Source organism: Mustela putorius, unplaced genomic scaffold (genome assembly GCF_011764305.1).
Source record: "Mustela putorius furo isolate JIRA1106 unplaced genomic scaffold, ASM1176430v1.1 tig00000281_pilon_pilon_pilon, whole genome shotgun sequence".
NCBI classification, from domain to species: Eukaryota; Metazoa; Chordata; class Mammalia; order Carnivora; family Mustelidae; genus Mustela; species Mustela putorius.
The window spans coordinates 2,553,906-2,578,134 of NW_025421343.1; the positions used below are offsets into that span (position 1 = coordinate 2,553,906).

The 24,229-nt window shown below is 37.5% G+C and overlaps 1 protein-coding gene across 4 annotated transcripts in view; it reads right to left on the bottom strand.

Annotated features, from left to right (window-relative positions):
* EXOC6B (exocyst complex component 6B) overlaps positions 1 to 24,229 on the bottom strand; it is a 651,357-nt gene that overhangs the window by 180,168 nt on the left and 446,960 nt on the right. For all 4 annotated transcript variants that reach the window (XM_004742187.3, XM_004742188.3, XM_004742185.3 and 1 more), the window contains one exon: positions 5,218 to 5,359. In XM_004742187.3, coding sequence (XP_004742244.1) covers positions 5,218 to 5,359 — 142 coding nt within the window. The remainder of the gene's footprint in view (positions 1 to 5,217; positions 5,360 to 24,229) is intronic.

The following is a 24,229-nucleotide window of genomic DNA, read 5'->3' on the forward strand; positions in this document are numbered from 1 at the left end:
CCAGTCCTTCCTTTTGTTTATATCACAATGAGGTTCTACTCTTTCTTCAAAACTTGGAAAGGGATGACTTTATACCCAATATTAAAAATCACTTTTGTCTGGTCTAGCCAATCATTATGTTTTTATCCCCCTGGTAAATGACTGGTCAAGATAGAGGCATGTAAAATAATTTGGACTAACTAAATGCAAGGAATCAGATGGATGATTTCTAGAAAAAGTTCTGTGGCTGCTAGATATTATCATTTCCGAATACAATCCCTGGAATTGTACTTACTTCTGAATGATAAGAATATGGTAATTTTTATTTTCCCTTTGTGCTCATCTTTTTTTTTTTTCCCTAAAATTCTACAAAGAGCAGTTTCTATTTCTGCAAAATATAAAATTTTTAAAAAGCACAAGAGGATGTTTGATTCTGGTACTGGTCATGATGTTGTAATAGGAAGAGGATTCACCTTGCCACTGGATAAAAAAAACAGAAAACAAGAAAAACCCCTCAAGAATGGACAGAGCACCTGAAGGAATGGTTTTAGAAACTACATGACAGTGCAGGACTGTGAGCTCAGAAAGAAGGAAAACCAATCAGGTAAGCATACCTAGAGGCAGTTTCCAGGCTGTGATGCAAAGCGGGCATAGGGAGGGAATCCAAACAAAACATGGCCATTTGAGTTGAAGTCACAGACTATGGTCTAGAATGCCAAGGCAACTAGTATTTTCTGGCCAAATCCCAGAAAGGTGGAAATTACAAATGAGAGGACTCAGGAAAATTGCAGAAGGGTCCCACTGAATACTTGGCTGAGTACTAGTCTGGGCATGTATGAGAAGACACTCCCCAAGACTGGGGAAAGAACCACCAGAAATAAACATGCTGAATAATTTACGGAGCTTTTACAGAGATGGGCATATTTTGTATTCCCACCAGACAGAACTGAAAGGTCTCCAGATACCTGGGACATCAGGTAGAATCCTTTGAAAGGCATTGCTTTAGATTTGGGGTTGTTAAGACCTATAGAAAAAGTGGCTCTGGACCTGATGTAAACATAAAAGCAAGCTTTGAAAGATTCCAACCAATCCCACGAAATGTAAATACAGGTCACAATACAATCTAACACTTTTTAAAGAAATATAACAAAATATAGCACCAAGAACATCAAATTTAAAATGTTGGGCCATCAGAGCTTCCCCAGGTGGCCTCCTCGCAGAAACCAATTTGGGGCTCCTTACGTCGTCGAGGCCTTAAGGCAGTTGGACTTCTTAGGCAACAGCTAAGGGGATGGTGGCAGCAATGCCTTTTATGACTGAGCCACCTAAGTCACCAAGGCCACTTCTGCCACATTCTGTTGGTTATAATCAAGTCACAAACTTGCCCAGATTCAAGAAAAGGGGAGTTAAATGTCCTATCTTAATAAGGTCATGTGAAGGTTCCAGATAAAGATGTGTCTATTGCTTTAGACCTCTTTGAACAATGTCATCTGCCTCATAGATCTGAGTTAGCCTCTAGTATTGCCCTTCAACTGGAAAAACTACCTTTTAAAGAACTTGTAGTACAAACCTGGGAAGCAAATTATCTTAACTTCTCTTCATTTGAAATGTCTTTATCTTGATTTGTGAAGGGTACGTTTTACAAAACAGAGTTTTAGGTTCACAGGCCTTTTCTGTTTTTCTTTCCTTTCCTTTCTTTCCTTTGAAGATACTCTATTGCCTTCTGGTTGCACTGATTCTGATAAGCAGCTGTCATTTTTATCATTGCCTTTCATTATGTCTTTTCTTCTTGGGATGCTTTTAAGACTTTCTTTTATTTATTTATTTTTTATTTTTTTAGCAATCTGACTGTAATGTACTTCAGTGTGGCTCTGTGTTTATCCTGCGTAAGATTCATTGAGCTTTTTGAATCAATGGGTTAATGCTTTTTACGAAAGGTGGGAAAAAATTCAGCTATAGTTTATATTGAATATATCCATAGGCAGATTTTTAAAGGCCCTGTCTTCTGTTTTCAACATTTCTGTTATCAGTGGGTCTATTTCTATTGCCTGTCCTTTCTTGTTATGGGTCACATTTTCCTTTCTCTTTGCATGCCAAATCTTAACTCTTCCTGTAAAATTGTTGAGGTTATGTGGTTAAGAGTCTGAAATTTTGTATATGTTCTTCTTCCTTCAAAGACAGTTGAGTTTGGTTTTGGCAGGCAGTTATTTTATTGGTAGATGACCTTTATCTTGTTAAGTATCATTAGGATTTGTTAGGGTGGATCAAGATTGGCTCTTACTCAAGAGCTTCAGTACTCTTAAGGCCTAACTTTCTGGGGTCTTACTGAATGTACAAGATGATTAGCTGGTCTTCAACTTTGGTTGGTCAGAATTCTAATGTCTGGCTTTCCTACTCAGCTCACAGATCCTCAGTTGGCTAAACTCTGCCGGGCCTCACAGGATTTTACCCTCTGCAAATGGCAACTCAGTTTTTGACCAAAGACTCAAGGGCTCTCCAATGTAGACTCTTACAGCTAAACAATTCTTTTCTCTCTCGAATCCTGCCCCACAAATCCCAGCTGCCTCACCAGAGCTTGGGCCAATCTCTGTTTTTTTTTGTTTTTGTTTTTGTTTTTTTTGTTCTGTTTTGTTTTTTCTGTGTTAAACTCCAGTTTTGATTTGGGTTCTACTTTCCTGGGCACCTATTTGGATAATGCCCCCCAGACAGAAAACGAGATTGAATGTCAAGTTTACCTTATGCATTTCCCCTTTCTAAAAAATTACAGCCTTGTGCTATCCACTGCCCAATACATGAAAAGAATTGTTCTAATCAGTTTTACAGTTGTTTATGGCAAAAAGGTGATGTTGATATTCCGGTGACTGAAACTGGAAGTCTACAGTAATTAATTAAAACCAGAACTGCCAATAAACCTTAATTTCTAGCCACCAAAAATCCATTGGGGAGAGTATGTGCTACAGTGAGTGCTGTGAAGTATGTAAACCTGGCAATTCACAGACCTGTACCCCTGGGGCTAATAATACATTATATGTATAAAAAAATAAAAAAAAATTTTAAAAATCAGTCAAGGGAAACCAACAGGCAGTAAAAATCTTAAAAACTGGTTAGAAGTATTAGCACACTTTTAGAATTTTCCACTGATTTTCTTAGAATTAGAAAAAAAATCTCAAGTTGTCATAGAATTTCTGTTCTTCTTCATTTCTCATTGATATAGCACTATGAACACCAGAACACTCTCTATTTCTTCCTTCTCTTTCCTAACCAGAACTAATTTTGTGTCAAGGGGATGATTCACGATGAATCAACTATCCCAATAATGATGGTCCTCTGTCACTTTGCCAGATAATCTTGTGGCCTCCCTTAAAGGTGGAGGTGACTACGTAACTGTGCCATTACCAATGAGACAGGAAAGTTTGTTAGGGATCTCCTGAAAAGGTCTTAATTTTCTTAATAAAAGGAATACATGACATTGGCCTCTTTTTTCCTGTCTTGAATGTAAGTCTCCTCCTCTTTTTTTTTTTTTTTTTCCTAACTGAAGTACAGCTGACATACAATATTATATTATAGTTTCAGGTGTACAACATAGTGATTTGACAATTATATGCATTACAAAATGCTGACTACAAGTGAGCCACCACTCAAACTTATTACAGTATTGATTATACTCCTTAAGTTCTAATTTTCATCTCTGTCATGTTTTTTTTTTTTTAAGTAGAATTTTGTACCTCTTAATCCCCATCACATATTTTACCCATTCCCCACCCTCCCTCTGGCATTCACCAGTTGGTTTTCTGTATTTATGAGTCTATTTCTGGGGGGGGGGTGTTTTATTTTTCAGATTCCACATTTAAGTGAACATGTGTTATTGTCTTTTTATTTCTGACTTACTTCACTTAGCACAATACTCTCTAGGTCCATCCATGTTGTTGTGAATGGCAAGACTGTATTCTTTTTTATGGCTAAATAATATTCCATTATAGATATATGTCACATCTTCTTTCTCCATTCATTTATCTGTGGACACTTAGGTTGTTTCCCTATTTTGGCTACTGTAAGTAATGCTGCAATTAACACAGGAGTGCATGTATCTTTTCAAATTAGTGTTTCTGTTTTCTTTGGGTAAATTCTTATTAGAGGAATTACTGGGTCAGATGGTATTTCTGTTTTTACTTTTATTTTTTTGAGGGAATGTGAGTCTCTTCTGACTATAACATAATACATGTATGAAAAGGAATAATATGTATGAAGAGGAAAAGTCCACACAACTCTAAGTATGGCATAAGAGAGGGAACAAAAGAGCCTGGGTCCTCTAAATGCCATACAATTTCACTCTTCTGTGGAATCTTAAAAAACAAAACAAGTGAATAAACAAACCAAAAGCAGAATCATACCTATAAATATGGAGAACAAACTTATGGTTGCCAGAGAAGAGTGAGTGGAAGGATGGGTAAAGAGGTGAAGGGGTGTGGAAGATACAGGCTTCCCGTTAAGGAATGAAGTCATGGGAATAAAAGGCACAGCCCAGGAATAGTCAGTAACACTGTAATAGCACTGTATGGTGACAGGTGGTAGCTACACTTGTGGTGAGCATAGCATGAGGTACAGAGAAGCTGAATCACTATTTTGTACACCTGAACCTAATGTAACACTGTGTGTCAACTCTATTATAGAAAAAAAAAAAAAGAGCCCAAGTCCTTGATGATATCACTGAGCAACTAAATCAATATAGCAACTCATTGTCTCTAAGAAAAATAAAACCTATTTTTTTAAATCACTCTGTCTAACATTTTGTTTCTACCTACAATAGAAAAGCATCTCCAACTGATAGATGCACACACATTCGTTCTTCAGATGAAGAAGAGTTTGCAGATAAGATGTAAAAATAGGTTTAAAATTAAAAAAAAAAAGTGGCTGGGCACTGCATTCTTCTGAAGTCTTCGGACAAATCAGGTTTTCTTTGGTGTGTATTAAATGCATGTCTGCCTTGTATCCCCCTCTAGATGGCAAATTTGTTTGTGGCCCGAGATCTCTGTTCTGTGTAGGGGCCTATGCACCTCTGGGTGCTCAAATCAGTTTACTGATGAACCATTTCTACGTGCCCTTCAAGTTGTCTCCACCATCCAGGTATTCAACTCCATCAGGAACGAACACCCCGCAGACCTTTTTTTTTTTTTTTCCATAGAAGTGAGTACACACACAGGTGAAAGAAACAAGCAAAGGGATGGTTCCCTGTCTTACGTTCACATTCTCTGACATCCAAGTTGAACTGCTGTAGTGCTCCCAGGGTGAGCTGTCTTACTTCAGCTTCCAGCAAGAGCTGCATCAAGGATGTGGCTAAATGCTTGCAAGCTGACATACACGCCGTCTGGGCCACCTTTCCCTGGAATAACAAGAGTGCAAACCATAATGTTAAAGGACTGAATGAAATCCCAACAAAAATTATCAGAATTTATTTTTCCATTAGGGATTCCTTTAAGGTTTTCTCCATCACGATATCTTCGGCATTGAAAAATCTTGGATGAATAGTGCCTGGTGGCAATCATCTTAAATATTACCTTCATCACCATGAGTAATATAGCTATAACATTAAACTAAGATTTATAAAGCCCAGCTATTTATTCAAGAAGCACTTTTCCCCTCCAAATCAACAACAGATAAGCAATATTTAAAATCTTATTTAGATGAAAAAGGAATTTTTCTGTAGAGAATAAATTTCAGAAAGTCCCTTCCAAAATTACTATGATTCTAAAGATTTATTTATTTATTTGAGAGAGAAAGAGAGAGAGAGAACAAGATGGGAGAAGTGCAGAGGGAGAGGGATAAGCTGACTCCCCGCTGAGCAGGGAGCCAGATGTAGGGCTCGATCCCAGGACTACAGGATCATGATTTGAGCTGAAGGCACACACTTAACTGACTGAGCCACCTAAGGAATCCTGAAATTACTATAATTCTTAAGAAACAAATGTAAAACATCATCTCCTAAGTTATCTAGAAACCAGAGTGCTTACGGCTTTATCATTTAACACACAAAAAATTAAAAGAACAATTAAAACTTCCAGAAAATAAATAATTAAAAGGATGAATTTTGTTTCTTTAAAAAATGAACACTGAGGCGTGCCTGGCTGGCTCAGTTGATGGAGCATGTGACTCCTGACCTCAGGGTTGTGAGTTCAAACCCCAAGTTGGGTGTAGAGATTACTTAAAATAATAAATAAATAAATAAATAAATAATAAATAAATAAATAAATAATAAAAATAATAAATAAATAAATAATATAATAAATAAATAATAAATAAATAAATAATAAATAATAATAAATAATAAAATAATAAATAAATAAACAACAAAAATGTGTTCTTCAACTATATGGTTCTGTTTGTATGTTCTGAAGATCCCCACTCTGGATGATTTAAGACAACAAATGGAAATACTTAAGTTAGGGAGTACTATACAGGCCAACTGAGAAATAAGTTACATTATAAACAAAATCCACATTAAATGGTTTGCATTAGTTAAACCCACTGGAGACTGGGAACCAAGAGCACATGAAGAAGAGCCAGAAATTTCACCAGTTATAGGCTCTGGGCGAACAATCAAGAGAGGGCACATCAAAGATGTGAGAAGCCTTGTCTGTGGCTTTTGAACAGTGAGAACAGGAGTGGAGTAAAGCAAAGAGGATAAGACTAAAGCAGATGCCCAGAGACAGCGGTGCAGATCAGAAGCCAGAAAAACGGGTAAGAAGCAACCTCTTGGGCATTACCATACGCCCAAGATATGCTATAGTTAAGCAGCTGACATCTTATGCTATTTCATTTCATTCTTAGAATCACCATAAGAAGTTGGTATTCTTTCTTCTTGTAGACGAATACACTAAGGCTTTCTAGGAAGTTTAGAAATTTAGACAAACTCACACAGCTCTTTGGTATTTTGACCCAGTCCTAAATCTGTATCTTTCACCTATACCATCACCTATAAAGCAGTAGTAATTCTTACACTGTCTTAAAATGAACCATGGAGCAAAACCTGGTCCAGATGATAACAGGGTTTATGGGTTATCCAAGGCATAGACTAGGCCCACACAGGTACGAGAGTGGCAGTTCAGGGGCCAACTACTCAAATACTGAGTATTGGCTGTGCCTTTCTTTTTAATGTGTAACCCAACATAATTATCTCGGCCAAGACAGATACTTAAAGAACCTGACAAGCTGAACATAGAGATGCTGTGAAAATCAAAGAGCTAAAAAGCCCAGTGAAACTAGAGGCTGAAAAAGATAGCATTGGAAAGGCTTGTTTCAGTGGCCAAAACAGATTGCCAAGGAGAAGCAAAACTGGACTGGTAAAATGAAAAGATAGCTTAAGAGTCAGAAAGTTCCAATTTTTATTCACCACCATTTACTGGCTGTGCAATTTAGGATAAGTTAGTTGATCCTCCGGAGTCATTATTCATCTCAAAATAGTAAAAGGCTTATTAACCTTAACATATTAACATGAAACACAGACTTGGCTTTCAAGTCCCAATCAATATATATCAATCAATAAGGCCAAATGCACTTACACATGACCATGTGTTATACTACTCTTAATATACTGTTATTTAACTGCCCTCCAATTACGTTTCACCTTACTTCCCTTCAAGCTAATTATTTATTTCCAAACAAAATGATAATTGCAGAAATGAATGTTTTCATTGTTACATATTTTGCTAAATCAAGAAAGCATTTTGGAACTTGGCTAATGCACAGTTTGCTGCCCATTCCCCCTTTCACTTCCGGTTTCCATTACCACCACGGTGTCCATAGGTTTTCTAAGAACGGATAAACACAGACTCAGGCAATAACAACCAACACACTATGCAATAAATATTGGTGATTTCACACTATTCTTTAAGTAATCTTATTACGAAGTGGATGCTAAGAACATACAGCGAAAATCTCTAGAACAGAGTAAGAATTTAGGACTTAAGAAAACCTAAACTTATGAAAAGTCCCATAAAACTCCCTTTTGGATACCTCTAAGAAGAGTTTCAAATCAGTCTCATCACATCTAGGCTGTATCTTATGAAGCTGTAATAGTGCCAATGTACAATGCACAAAAATAAAGATGGAATGCAAGACAAGATGAAAAATGAGCTAAGAATTATCACCATATTTTGAACATACGAGGAACCTGGGATGCAGGGAGATTTTGAGTCACAAGGTCTTATAGGTAGCTCAATCGGCAACATCATGTTGCCTCTCAATGCATCTATACAATTAATATACTCCAAGACAATAAGTAAATAACACCTAAATGAACTGAAAGTCCACTACCAAAGCACTTAAATAGTTCACACTAGTTTTCAATCCAGTTACAATTACTTTTTTTTTTTTTAAAGTTTGGGAAAGGGAGAGGAATCAAGACCCATGAAAATACTTTTTGATTTTTACCATGTAGCTCTTTGGTAACCAAATCAACTCATTTACTTCAAAAGCATATCCAGATTCATATTCTCTAATTCAAATGATCTCTTTTAATCTTCTATTCTATTTACTGTCTTCCTTGTACTGTACTTCACACAGCGTGATATACTGCATTATCATATCACATATGTACATCTGCTCAAAAAGCAGAGGGTTTGCAAGGAAAGAAACTATGGCACCCAAACTGTGCAAAGTAGGTATACACTAATACCTAACTTTGTATCTCATAAGTATCTGATTCTCTTTACAAAAAGGGAGGAGATAGCCACTGTTTCTGACACAAAGACACAACTAAACTCAATTAAAACAAATGTATAAGAGGGGCACCTGGGTGGCTCAGTAGGTTAAGAGTCTGCCATAGGCTCAGGTCATGATCCCAGCATCCAGCTCCCTGCTCAGTGGGGAATCTGCCTCTCCCTCTCCCTCTGCTGCTTCCCCCATTTCTGCTTTCTCTCCCTCTCATTCAAATAAACAAAATCTTAAAAAAAAAAAAACCACAAATGTACAGAAATCTTCCAGATTCCATCAAAGTCCTACAGAAAGCTCAGTACTCATCACTTTCAATTATGATGTACTTCGATGACACACTAAGTGCAATTCACTGTACACAAGTGAACAGAGGTGAAAAGCGTAGAGAAAGCATCACCATCATCAACCAAATATCTCTATCACTATCACCAGAGCAGCTGCCTTGATTTATTGAGCACTATGTTCCAAAGTTTTGAAAGTACTCTCATATAATTCTCGTAAGAACCCCATGAGGTATTTAATCCTCAATTTATAGATATGAGGAGAGAAGGGTTAAGCTATTGACTATATCTTGAAACTGGTGGATCTAGGATATGAATCCAACCCTGCCAGACTTCAAAGACTTAACAATCATTTGATCCTGCTTCCCAGGAAAGGGACTTTGGTAGTTGCTACCTGTTTCTCTTGCTCTGTGACAAGGGATAAGGGAATGAAGAAGACAAGAAAATACAAAGCATACAAAGGCCAGGATACTGAGTGAAAAGTTTTTTCTCCTCCCCATCAAAAGAAACCTGAGTTCACAGTAGGAACTGAGAATGAACTCCAGTCACGGCTCTCTGTCAACCTACTGGGGTCAAACCCTGAGTCCAAGATCACCAAGGATCTTGTCTTACTCACTGCAAATGGCCAAAGCCAAATTCTTCCTTCTCTGGATAATTTTAGCAAGTTTCAAAGTAAGACAAAAGCCGAGTGCCAGGAACTATGCTGTGAAAGAGAGCTGTCCTTTCACACCAACTTTTGCTTCTGCTTCCTGAATAACACTCCCTTGCTCACATTTTGGTTTGTCAAATTTTTCTTTCTCAAGTTATTTAATGAATTATTTCACTGTGAAACAGGGAAAAGTTCAGACACGGAAAGTGATGTCTAGCAAGGAGAGTACGAACTACTCAAAGAGAATGTAAAGCGCCCTATAAATTGTTCTCTCTCTATATATATACCTAGGTACCTCTGCTTCCTTAACCTTCAACCCTGACCTTTATGGTAGGCATTTCCTTTAATATGGATCTTTGTCTTACTTCTGCCTGCCTCATGGAACTTGATTTTTAAGTTCTTTTCCTTCCTTGAACAAGGAAGCTACCTTGTTCCTTTTTCCTCAATAGCCCGAAGGGTCTGGATGAGGCCACTTCATTCCTGAGCACTAAGCCTCCTATCTACTTAGGATGGACATTCCATAAGTTACATTTGGAGAAGCTCTGGATATTTCCATATGTTTCTGCCAATTGGAACCCATGCCTGGAAGTTTGGTTCCCATGTGCCCCAGAAATCCCACAATAAATTTTTACTTCATTATGATACTTAAGCTATCTTAAAAATCACACATTTTTCCCAAGTAGATTTTCCCCACAACTGAATTCATGTCTTACAATCCTGTCCAAAGAATATTCTTAAAATCAATGAGAGAATCTGTATAAATATTCACTCATTAAAATCACACACAAATCCCCATTCTAGAAAAATGAAAGTTCTCTAACAGCTTAAAAAAAATGAGGCCCAAGGATGATGATCAAAATATCCTGGACAACATATGAGGTGTTCTTTGAGCCATCAGTACAGCCTACAATGAGATGATGAACCCCTAGTAATAAAAAATAAGAAGAGCATAGCAAAAAAATAAAACAATCCTTACCTAACTTGGTCGTCAAAAAATTAAAAAGTCCAGGGGCGCCTGGGTGGCTCAGTGGGTTAAAGCCTCTACGTCTCGCTCAGGTCACAATCCCAGAGTCCTGGGATCGAGCCCTGCATCGGGCTCTCTGTTTGGCAGGGAGCCTGTTTTCCCCTCTCTCTCTGCCTGCCTCTCTGACTATTTGTGATCTCTGTCTGTCAAATAAATAAATAAAATCTTTAAAAAAAATTAAGAAGTCCAGAGATAAAAGCCAGTCCAAAGAAAACTGGGAGTTTCTACTCAAGATGAGGATGGAAGGAGAAGTCAGAGGAAGGATTTATTGGATGCTATAAACTCAGTTCAGAGACGTAGCCACTTACTTGACTTATTCTCAATCATGTTTTAAGAAACATAAAAAATCTTTAAGAAACACTTTTTGCAATGCATGCTTTTGTTGAGGTATAATTACAAACAGTACATATGCAAATCTTAGGAATATTGCTTGATGACCTTTTCATATGTAAAAACCTATAAAACTGCCATCCAGCTCAAGATGCAGAACATTTCCATAAACTCAGAAGTTTCTCATGCCCTTTTCAAATGAGTAGATCCACCCAGAGATAACTCTAGATTAGAATTATCTCTAACTCTACTCAGTAGATCCACCAGAGATAACTCTTCTGACTTACAGCCCCATAGATAAGTTCTGCCTATTCTTGAATTTCATATAAAAAGAATCCTACAGTCCTCTTCTGTGTCTAGTTTTTTGCACTCAGCATGTTTTTGAGATTCATCCATGGTATTGTATGTATCTACAGTTTGCTCCTTTTTATCATGGAGGACTATGACTAAATCACCATTTGTTCATTCATTTTGTTCTCCTGATATGTATATTTGGGTTACTTCTATTTGGGGGCTATTGTGAATAAAGTCTTTTAAGGGGAAATATTCATTTTCCTTGGAAAAAATACCTAGGAATAAGTTGCTAGATCACAGAGCACCTGGGTGGCTCAGTGGCTTAAAGCCTCTGCCTTCAGCCCACATTGGGCTCTCTGCTCAGCGGGGAGCCTACTTCCTCCTCTTTCTCTCTCTTTGCCTCTCTGCCTACTTGTGATCTCTATCTGTCAAATAAATAAATTTTTTAAAAAATCTTAAAAAAAAAAGATTGCTAGATCACATAAACTGCCAGAGTTCTTCAGAGTGATTGTGCCATTTCATACTCCCATGAGCAATGTACGAGATTATTCCCTATCCACTCCAACACTTGGTATTATAAGACTTTTTAATTCATGCTATATTGCCAGTGTGTAGTAGTATCTTATTGTAGTCTCAATTTGAATTCCTTCATGAGTCATTCTGTTAAAGCATCTTTTCATATGCCTACTGGCCAAAAGGATAACCTCTTTTAAAAAGTACCTGTTCGAGTTTATTGTCCAGGTAGGTAGTGACTGGAGGTAGAGACAGTCAAACATATTTTTATTTATTTTTTAAAAGCTTTTATGTAAATTCCATGTATATAAAATATGGTGTAATATTAGCTTCAATCCAGTGTACACTATAGTATTCAATACTAGTATACAACATAGTGATACGGCATAAGCACCTTTGTTGAAAATCAGACTCCCTATTCTGTTCCACTGATCTTTTTGTCAATCTTTACGTCAATACTTCACTCTCTTACTTACTAAACCTTTACAGTAAATATAGAAATCAGGTGGCATAAAGTTCTCTAACATTATTCCCCCTTTTCAAAATAGTCTTGGCTATTTTATTTTAAATTTTTTAATTTCCATATTAATCTTTAAATCAGCTTTTAAGCATCTATACTCATTTCCTTCAAGATTGGTCTAGCTGGTACAATTCGACATACATAGAAGAAAGGTTACATCATTATGTATCATGGATGCCCTAGGGCATTGGGGTTTAATTCTCACCCACAGCCTGGTGGAGAAGAACTTTACATTAATTTTGGGAGAACTGACATTTTAATAATATTGCATCCGTAAATGCAGTATACTTTCCTATTTAGTTAGATCTTCTTTAATTTGGGGGGGGGGGTAATGTTTTACAATTTTGAGTGCACAAGCTTAGCACATATTATTTTATTACAGAGTATTTCCTGGTTTTTGATGTTGTAAATGACATTAATTTTTAATTTCAGATTCTAATTCCTCTTTATTAGTACACAGAAACAGATCTGCTTTGGGGCACCTGGGTGGCTCAACTGGTTAAGCATCCGACTCTTGGGTTTCGGCTCAGGTCATGATCTTAGGGTTGTGAGATGAACACAGGGCTCCACTTGAGTCTCTCTTCCTCCCCTTCTGCCCCTTTGCACCCTCCCATCGCCACTTGTACTTGTGCTGATGTGCACTCTCCCTCTAACAGGAATAAATGAATAAAATCTTTTAAAAAAGAAACAGATCAGTTTTTTGCATAGTGACCTTTTACCTTGTGGTCTTTCTAAACTTAGTTTCACTATCTTCTTAAAAAAATCCCTTAGAATTCTCTATGTAAACAATTTTTTTTTTAAAGAAAACATTTCTCATTCTCCTCCCCTTTCAATTAGCTCACTTTGTATTTCTTTTACTTGCTATTTTGCACTAAGGTAGCTTCCAACAGCTGCTGAGTTAGAATGCTGAGAGCATACATACTTGTCTTGTTCCTGGTCTTAGAGGTCGAACATTCAGTCTTTTACCATTAAATAAAATGTAAGAGTAAAAAGATACTCTTCTATTAGATTAAATAAGACTAGATTTGGGGCGCCTGGGTGGCTCAGTGGGTTAAGCTGCTGCCTTCAGCTCAGGTCATGATCTCAGAGTCCTGGGATCGAGTCCTGCATCGGGCTCTCTGCTCAGCAGGGAGCCTGCTTCCCCCTCTCTCTCTGTCTGCCTCTCTGCCTACGTGTGATCACTGTGTGTCAAATAAATAAATAAGATCTTTAAAAAAAAATAAGACTAGATTTGTCTGCTGCGAAGTTAGTTGTTGTTTTTTTTTAAGAGTGTCCATTTCTGCTAAATGCTTTATCTGCATCTCCTGAGACACACACTTCTCTCTCTCTCTCTCTCTCTCTCTCACACACACACACACACTAAATAAGCTTATTCCTAACAAAGAAACTGAATTTATATTTTATAACCTTCCAATGAAGAAACTCCAGACTCTGATTATTTCACTAGTGAATTCTATCAAGTATTAATGGAAGAAATGATGGGGCACCTGGGTGGCTCAGTGGGTTAAGCTGCTGCCTTCGGCTCAGGTCATGATCTCAGGGTTCTGGGTTGGAGTCCTGCATCGGGCTCTCTGCTCAGCAGGGAGCCTGCTTCCTCCTCTCTCTCTGCCTGCCTCTCTGCCTACTTGTGATCTCTCTCTGTCAAATAAATAAATAAAATCTTTGAAAAAAAAAAGTATTAATGGAAGAAATGAAACCAAGTCTAGACAAAACCTTTCCCAAAATAGAGATGGGGGAGAAAACATTTCTAAAATGCATTTTATGAGATCAACATTACCCTAATGGCAAAATCCAAGGCAAAGATGATATAAGAACAGAAAACTATAAAGAAACATCCTACATAAACACACACACACAATTTCAACACAATAGCAAATCAAATCAAGCATTACATAAAAAAGATGATATGTTATGTCAAAGTGGGGTATATTACATAAATGTGTCTGCTATCGATTCCTAATTTATTTCTGTTGCAGATGGCAAACATGGTAAAAATTTATACTTTTTATATTTATTGAGACTTGTTTTATGGTCTAGAATGTGCTCTAGCTTAGTGAATGTTGCATGTGCACTAGGGGAAAAAAATGGTGCTGTTGGTGGAATGTCAAGTTGTTTGATATTACAGTTCAAGTCTTCTGTAGCCTTATTGGTATTTTATCTATTTGTTTTATCAGTTACTGAAGGAATGCTAAAATAACCAACTATAATTGTGAATCTATCTATTTGTCCTTTCAGTTCTATCAGTTGTTGTTGTTGTTTTTTAATACAGTTGAGGATCTATTACTGAGTGCAGACACATTAAAGCCTCTGAACAATTCTCATTCTCTCCTCTACTTCTTGGTCTCCAATACATGTTACAACTTCCAACTGAGCTCCTCCTCTCTTTTATGCCCTATTCCACTTTTAAAAATTAAAAATAAAATGTGTATTCTTTTTTTTCTATGTGTCTAAGTTTTGGTGTTTTCTATAGAACTTTGAGTTGACTTACCTTGACTTCTGCTTTATTGAGTCTGTTGTTAAACACATTTAATCCATTTTTAAGAGCTCACATTAATGGGCTCTTCACTACAAATCTGTATTTTGCTATTTAAAACACACATTTGATTTTTAATATATGTTCAGATAATTTTTTTTGGTATTGTCTATTCTTTCCTGTTTTCTTTAACATTTTAATCAGTTACTTTGAAATCTCTGTCTCCTAGCATATCTGGATTATCTAACGATCTGTTTCTACTGACTGTTTTAACTTTTGATTACAGATCAGTTTTTTTGCTTATTATCACTTTAAAAACCTCTATTTCGTATGCCATATATTGTAGATAAGATGCTACAGAGGCACTAGATTATTTTATCTTCCTCAGCAGAGTTTTGAGTTTGGTTTAGGCAGGCAGTTAAATTATTAGTAGATCACTTTCATTTTGTCAGGCTTGTTTTTAAAGTTATAGTGGGTCTGGGGGAGGAGTCAAGATGGCGGAGAAGTAGCAAGCTGAGACTGCTTCAGCTAGCCGGAGATCAGCTAGATAGCTTATCTAAAGATTGCAAACACCTGAAAATCCATCGGCAGATCGAAGAGAAGAAGAACAGCAATTCTGGAAACAGAAAATCAGCCACTTTCTGAAAGGTAGGACCAGCGGAGAAGTGAATCCAAAGCGACGGGAAGATAGACCCCGGGGGGAGGGGCCGGCTCCTGGCAAGCGGCGGAGCAACCGCGCACAAAATCAGGACTTTTAAAAGTCTGTTCCGCTGAGGGACATCGCTCCAGAGGCTAAACCGGGGCGAAGCCCACGCGGGGTCAGCGTGGCCTCAGGTCCCGCAGGGTCACAGAAGGATCGGGGGTGTCTGAGTGTCGCAGAGCTTGCGGGTATTGGAACGGGAAAGCCGGCTACAGAGACAGAGCCGACAGTAATCTCGCAGCTCCGTGTTACCTTGAACCGGTCGCAGGCTCGGTGAGCTCGGAGCGCGGCCGGAGGTCAGGCAGACGGGAGTAACTGGGCGCTGTTCTCTGAGCGCGCACTGAGGAGTGGGGCCCTGGGCTCTCGGCTCCTCCGGGCCGGAGACCAGGAGGCCGCCAGTTGTATTCCCGTCCTCTGGAACTCTACGGAAAGCGCTCAGGGAACAAAAGCTCCTGAAAGCAAACCCGAGCGGATTACTCACCCCGGCCCCGGGTAAGGGCGGTGTAATTCCACCTGGGGCAAAGACACTTGAGAATCACTACAACAGGCCCCTCCCCCAGAAGAACAACAAGAAATCCAGCCGAGACCAAGTTCACCTACCAAGGAGTGCGGTTTCAATACCAAGGAGAGCAGCAGAATTCCAGAGGAGGAGAAAGCCAAGCACGGAACTCATGGCTTTTTTCCTGTGATTTTTTTTTAGTCTTGCAGTTAATTTAATTTTTTCTTTTTCATTTTTTTTTTTTTTTTCTCGCCTTCGGGTAAAATTTTTTTTTTTTTAACTGTTACCTTTTTCTTTTTTAACGATTTTTTACTAGTTTATCTAATATATATATATATATATATATATATTTTTTACATTTTTCTTAGGTGTTTTCTTTTTTTAAAATTCTTTTCTTTTCTTTTTTTTTTTTTTTTTTTTTTTTTTTTTTTTTTTTTTTTTTTTTTTTTTTTTTTCTCTCTCTTCCTTTTTGAACCTCTTTTTATCCCCTTTCTCCCCACTCACGATTTTGGATCTCTTCTAATTTGGTTAAAGCATATTTTCCTGGGGTTGTTGCCACCCTTTTAGTATTTTACTTGCCCCTTCATTTACTCTTATCTGGACAAAATGACAAGACGGAAAAATTCAACACAAAAAAAAGAACAAGAGGCAGTACCTAAGGCTAGGGACCTAATCAATACAGACATCGGTAATATGTCAGATCTAGAGTTCAGAATGACAATTCTCAAGGTTCTAGCCGGGCTCGAAAAAGGCATGGAAGATATTAGAGAAACCCTCTCGAGAGATATAAAAGCCCTTTCTGGAGAAATAAAAGAACTAAAATCTAACCAAGGTGAAATCAAAAAAGCTATTAATGAGGTGCAATCAAAAATGGAGGCTCTCACTGCTAGGATAAATGAGGCAGAAGACAGAATTAGTGATATAGAAGACCAAATGACAGAGAATAAAGAAGCTGATCAAAAGAGGGACAAACAGCTACTGGACCACGAGGGGAGAATTCGAGAGATAAGTGACACCATAAGACGAAACAACATTAGAATAATTGGGATTCCAGAAGAAGAAGAAAGTGAGAGGGGAGCAGAAGGTATACTGGAGAGAATTATTGGGGAGAATTTCCCCAATATGGCAAAGGGAACGAGCATCAAAATTCAGGAGGTTCAGAGAATGCCCCTCAAAATCAATAAGAATAGGCCCACACCTCGTCACCTAATAGTAAAAATTTACAAGTCTCAATGACAAAGAGAAAATCCTGAAAGCAGCCCGGGAAAAGAAGTCTGTAACATACAATGGTAAAAATATTAGATTGGCAGCTGACTTATCCACAGAGACCTGGCAGGCCAGAAAGAGCTGGCATGATATTTTCAGAGCACTAAACGAGAAAAACATGGAGCCAAGAATACTATATCCAGCTAGGCTATCATTGAAAATAGAAGGAGAGATTAAAAGCTTCCAGGACAAACAACAACTGAAAGAATTTGCAAATACCAAACCAGCTCTACAGGAAATCTTGAAAGGGGTCCTCTAAGCAAAGAGAGAGCCTACAAGTGGTAGATCAGAAAGGAACAGAGACCATATACAGTAACAGTCACCTTACAGGCAATACAATGGCACTAAATTCATATCTCTCAATAGTTACCCTGAATGTGAATGGGCTAAATGCCCCTGTCAAAAGACACAGGGTATCAGAATGGATAAAAAAAACAAAACCCATCTATATGTTGCCTCCAAGAAACACATTTTTAAGCCCGAAGACACCTCCAGATTTAAAGTGAGGGGGTGGAAAAGAATTTACCATGCTAATGGACATCAGAAGAAAGCAGGAGTGGCAATCCTTATATCAGATCAATTAGATTTTAAGCCAAAGACTATAATAAGAGATGAGGAAGGACACTATATCATACTCAAAGGGTCTGTCCAACAAGAAGATTTAACAATTTTAAATATCTATGCCCCCAATGTGGGAGCAGCCAACTATATAAACCAATTAATAACAAAATCAAAGAAACACATCAACAATAATACAATGATAGTAGGGGACTTTTAACACTCCCCTCACTGAAATGGACAGGTCATCCAAGCAAAAGATCAGCAAGGATATAAAGGCCTTAAATGACACACTGGACCAGATGGACATCACAGATATATTCAGAATATTTCATCCCAAAGCAACAGAATACACATTCTTCTCTAGTGCACATGGAACATTCTCCAGAATAGATCACATCCTCGGTCCTAAATCAGGACTCAACCGGTATCAAAAGATTGGGATCATTCCCTGCATATTTTCAGACCACAATGCTCTAAAGCTAGAACTCAACCACAAAAGGAAGTTTGGAAAGAACCCAAATACATGGAGACTAAACAGTATCCTTCTAAAGAATGAATGGGTCAACCGGGAAATTAAAGAAGAATTGAAAAAAATCATGGAAACAAATGATAATGAAAACACAACGGTTCAAAATCTGTGGGACACAACAAAGGCAGTCCTGAGAGGAAAAATATATAGCGGTACAAGCCTTTCTCAAGAAACAAGAAAGGTCTCAGGTACACAACCTAACCCTACACCTAAAGGAGCTGGAGAAAGAACAAGAAAGAAACCCTAAGCCCAGCAGGAGAAGAGAAATCATAAAGATCAGAGCAGAAATCAATGAAATAGAAACCAAAAAAAACAATAGAACAAATCAACGAAACTAGGAGCTGGTTCTTTGAAAGAATTAATAAAATTGATAAACCCCTGGCCCGACTTATCAAAAAGAAAAGAGAAAGGACCCAAATAAATAAAATCATGAATGAAAGAGGAGAGATCACAACTAACACCAAAGAAATACAAACTATTATAAGAACATACTATGAGCAACTCTACGGCAATAAATTTGACAATCTGGAAGAAATGGATGCATTCCTAGAAACATATAAACTACCACAACTGAACCAGGAAGAAATAGAAAGCCTGAACAGACCCATAACCAGTAAGGAGATTGAAACAGTCATTAAAAATCTCCAAACAAACAAAAGCCCAGGGCCAGACGGCTTTTCGGGGGAATTCTACCAAACATTTAAAGAAGAACTAATTCCTATTCTCCTGAAACTGTTCCAAAAAATAGAAATGGAAGGAAAACTTCCAAACTCATTTTATGAGGCCAGCATCACCTTGATCCCCAAACCAGACAAGGATCCCCACAAAAAAGAGAGCTATAGACCGATATCCTTGATGAACACAGATGCGAAAATACTCAACAAAATACTAGCCAATAGGATTCAACAGTACATTAAAAAGATTATTCACCACGACCAAGTGGGATTTATTCCAGGGCTGCAAGGTTGGTTCAACATCCGCAAATCAGTCAATGTGATACAACACATCAATAAAAGAAAGAACAAGAACCATATGATACTCTCAATAGATGCTGAAAAAGCATTTGACAAAGTACAACATCCCTTCCTGATCAAAACTCTTCAAAGTGTAGGGATAGAGGGCACATACCTCAATATCATCAAAGCCATCTATGAAAAAACCCACCGCAAATATCATTCTCAATGGAGAAAAACTGAAAGCTTTTCCGCTAAGGTCAGGAACACGGCAGGGATGTCCATTATCACCACTGCTATTCAACATTGTACTAGAGGTCCTAGCCTCAGCAATCAGACAACAAAAGGAAATTAAAGGCATCCAAATCGGCAAAGAAGAAGTCAAATTATCACTCTTCGCAGATGATATGATACTATATGTGGAAAACCCAAAAGAATGCACTCCAAAACTGCTAGAACTTATACAGGAATTCAGTAAAGTGTCAGGATATAAAATCAATGCACAGAAATCAGTTGCATTTCTCTACACCAACAGCAAGACAGAAGAAAGAGATATTAAGGAGTCAATCCCATTTTACAATTGCATCCAAAACCATAAGATACCTAGGAATAAACCTAACCAAAGAGACACAGAATCTATACTCAGAAAACTATAAAGTACTCATGAAAGAAATTGAGGAAGACACAAAGAAATGGAAAAATGTTCCATGCTCCTGGATTGGAAGAATAAATATTATGAAAATGTCTATGCTACCTAAAGCAATCTACGCATTTAATGCAATTCCTATCAAAGTACCATCCATCTTTTTCAAAGAAATGGAACAAATAAATTCTAAAATTTATATGGAACCAGAAAAGACCTCGAATAGCCAAAGGGATATTGAAAAAGAAAGCCAACGTTGGTGGCATCACAATTCCGGACTTCAAGCTCTATTACAAAGCTGTCATCATCAAGACAGCATGGTACTGGCACAAAAACAGACACATAGATCAATGGAACAGAATAGAGAGCCCAGAAATAGACCCTCAAATCTATGGTCAACTAATCTTCGACAAAGCAGGAAAGAATGTCCAATGGAAAAAAAGACAGCCTTTTCAATAAATGGTGCTGGGAAAATTGGACAGCCACATGCAGAAAAATGAAATTGGACCATTTCCTTACACCACACACAAAAATAGACTCAAAATGGATGAAGGACCTCAATGTACGAAAGGAATCCATCAAAATCCTTGAGAACACGGGCAGCAACCTCTTCGACCTCTGCCGCAGCAACATCCTCCTAGGAACAACGCAAAAGGCAAGGGAAGCAAGGGAAAAAATGAACTACTGGGATTTCATCAAGATCAAAAGCTTTTGCACAGCAAAGGAAACAGTTAACAAAATCAAAAGACAACTGACAGAATGGGAGAAGATATTTGCAAACGACATATCAGATAAAGGACTAGTGTCCAGAATCTATAAAGAACTTAGCAAACTCAACACCCAAAGAACAAATAATCCAATCAAGAAATGGGCAGAAGACATGAACAGACATTTCTGCAAAGAAGACATCCAGATGGCCAACAGACACATGAAAAGTGCTCCATATCACTCGGCATCAGGGAAATACAAATCAAAACCACAATGAGATATCACCTCACACCAGTCAGAATGGCTAAAATCAACAAGTCAGGAAATGACAGATGCTGGCGAGGATGCGGAGAAAGGGGAACCCTCCTCCACTGTTGGTGGGAATGCAAGCTGGTCCAGCCACTCTGGAAAACAGCATGGAGGTTCCTCAAAATGTTGAAAATAGAACTGCCCTATGACCCAGCAATTGCACTATTGGGTATTTACCCTAAAGATACAAATGTAGTGATCCAAAGGGACACATGCACCCGAATGTTTATAGCAGCAATGTCCACAATAGCCAAACTATGGAAAGAACCTAGATGTCCATCAACAGATGAATGGATCAAGAAGATGTGGTATATATACACAATGGAATACTATGCAGCCATCAAAAGAAATGAAATCTTGCCATTTGCAACAACATGGATGGAACTAGAGCGTATCATGCTTAGCGAAATAAGTCAAGCAGAGAAAGACAACTATCATATGATCTCCCTGATATGAGGAAGTGGTGATGCAACATGGAGGCTTAAGTGGGTAGAAGAATAAATGAAACAAGATGGGATTGGGAGGGAGACAAACCATAAGTGACTCTTAATCTCACAAAACAAACTGAGGGTTGCCGGGGGGAGGGGGTTTGGGAGAAGGGGGTGGGATTATGGACATTGGGGAGGGTATGTGATTTGGTGAGTGCTGTGAAGTGTGTAAACCTGGTGATTCACAGACCTGTACCCCTGGGGATAAAAATATATGTTTATAAAAATAAAAAAATTAAAAAAAAAAAAATAAATAAATAAATAAAATCTTAAAATAATAATAATAATAATAAATGTGTGTACATATAAAAAAAAAAAAAAAAAAAGTTATAGTGGGTCTATTTTAATTTCATCCTTCATCTTAGGAACTTGTCCTTAATCCCTACCAATGGCTTTACTGATTTTTAAACAGAAAGGCCACATGCTCATCAGGTCTCTCTATGGGTCCAGTCCTCAATGTCTCTGCTGTGCAACTTCAGAATATTTGTTCACTTGTTAATATTCCAGCAGCTGATATCTTCTACAGCTCCAGAGTACACCCTATTCATGTGAAGCTTAGAAACCAGCCAGGAACTGAAGGGGAATTTTATAAAGACATATTGGGGGTTCTTTCTTGGTGTTTCTTCCTTCTTTGGCTTCCTATTCCTCTGAAACCAATTGTTATTTACATCCCAAGCATGGATTCCCTTCATTTTTTTGACAATTCTCTGGTTTTGTATTTTGTATATAAATATATAAATATAAATATAAAAACATTTATAATTAGAAAGTAAGTCTGATTGAGCTTTGAGAGCACAACTAGAACCCAGAAACTTTTTAATTTGCCAATATATATTAACCAGAAAAAACTTTATTTTATATGCCTAGTCTTGATTTCCATTATCAGCTTGGCAAACATTTTTTCCTTATAAAGAAAATGCATTCACATATGGGTCTTATGAACTCACGATAAAGGATAAAAGATATTATAGCCAGTTAATCATAATCAGTACATGCCCATTACAAAACAACAAAAACACCAGCAAATACCTTGGCTTTTATGTTCTACTGCCATAGACCAAAACAGTGTTAAGAGCAAAAACAAACAAACAGGAAAATATATAAAGGTAAATAAACAAATTATAGACATGTGGTTTATAATAAACACTAAATATGACGCCCTAGAACACTGATGTTAATCTTTGCCTCAGTTCTGTCATCGGAAAAACAGAACTGTTATAATGGTTAAATAAAAAGAATTCCTATGTAGTATCTGGCATATATGAAGCACTCGGTAAATGTCTTATGATTATTTTCATAATTTTTGTTCCTCTGATCCTGAGTATAAAAAACAGTTGACAAGACATTGGGTATATTTGCTTAAAATGTAAGTATTTTATGAGTTCGTAATATTTTACTAACCATTTACGCCTTTTATAGAGTTGTATGATTTTCTTTTTAACCAAAAAAATTATGTGACACAAAAAAAGTGGAAAGTGTACTTCCCGTTCTGAAGCAAATCAAGGAGAACATGCAATTAAGTGCTAAATTGAGCAGAATAAGCTCTAAGTGCTATATGATTTTAGAAGAAACGGTTATGAGGCCAAAATAGTCAGAGAAGGCTTCACTAAAGTGGTAGGATTTTCTGGGTGACCTTCATTACATCCCAAAAACAACAACACAGAAATGTTTTCGAGCAGCTTCCAATTTGAAATGAGATCATATAAAGTACTCTACAAATAACAATTATTACTACACAAACCTCCATAGAATAAGAAGTCCTCATAATGAGAAATAAAAACTCTTCCTTTCTCTTCCCTCAATTCCTGTTCAGGTTAAAGGTCAACTTCATCAAGTCATCTCATTAACACAGAAATGTCTTTGAAGGTATTCAGTCTTTGCCATGCTTGACATTTCACCAGACTGCAACCAAGACGCCAAAGAATCAGATTCAAATATTAATGAGCAAAAGGTCACAATGAGGTAATCTCCAAAGTTCTATTAGTTCCTGTTTTCTGACCCTATCCAATTCCCCCTCTCCTTCTCCAGTCCTCTCTTACCACCTACATTTACAATCACTGGATTCATTTCAAGATATACCCTCTAAACTGTAATTTCACTTTAAGTGAATTTTAAGTGGAGGCCTCCCAGATGCTGATTCCCAATCCAAGGGTAATCTGTAGAGTCATCAAGTTAAAATAAAGAGAAGAGAGAGAATCAGCTAAAAACTATATCGAATTTTGATATTTAACTGCTAGAACAAAAAAAAAAGAAAAAAGAAACACTCTCTTTCAAACTTTCCAATAAGCTATTTAATAATGTGACAAAGCAGAGCGTATTAAAATATTAACCAAAGCTTCCAGGAAAACCTCTATAATCTCAATTGTTTATTCAAGACCTTTACAAACCTCATAAAAAATTAAGTGGGCTTGGAAAAAACACACCACAGCCATAGGAGAAAGTTTACAAAACACAATGGTACAGACGCCTGACTGTCTGCCAGCCAGTCGCTTTTAACTTCCACATACAACTTATTACTCGGTTCCTAACTGGTCAATGCCCTAAATAAGAGCATTCCTCCTCCCAAACACCTCATTAGCCCGAGTTTCTTTTTCACTTTTTTGAGCTAACGTATCCTGTAGGTGCTTTGGTTCATTATTTTCTGCCAATACAAATACTTCATTTCAGAATATTTAAAACCTTAGGCTTCTCTGAGGGAACTCATTTAAGATCTTCTTTATAACAATTTCATTAGCTCTCTAATTAATCTTACTATGGGAGAACAGTGCCTGAGCCATCACGTCCATTTTACGGTAAGTGGT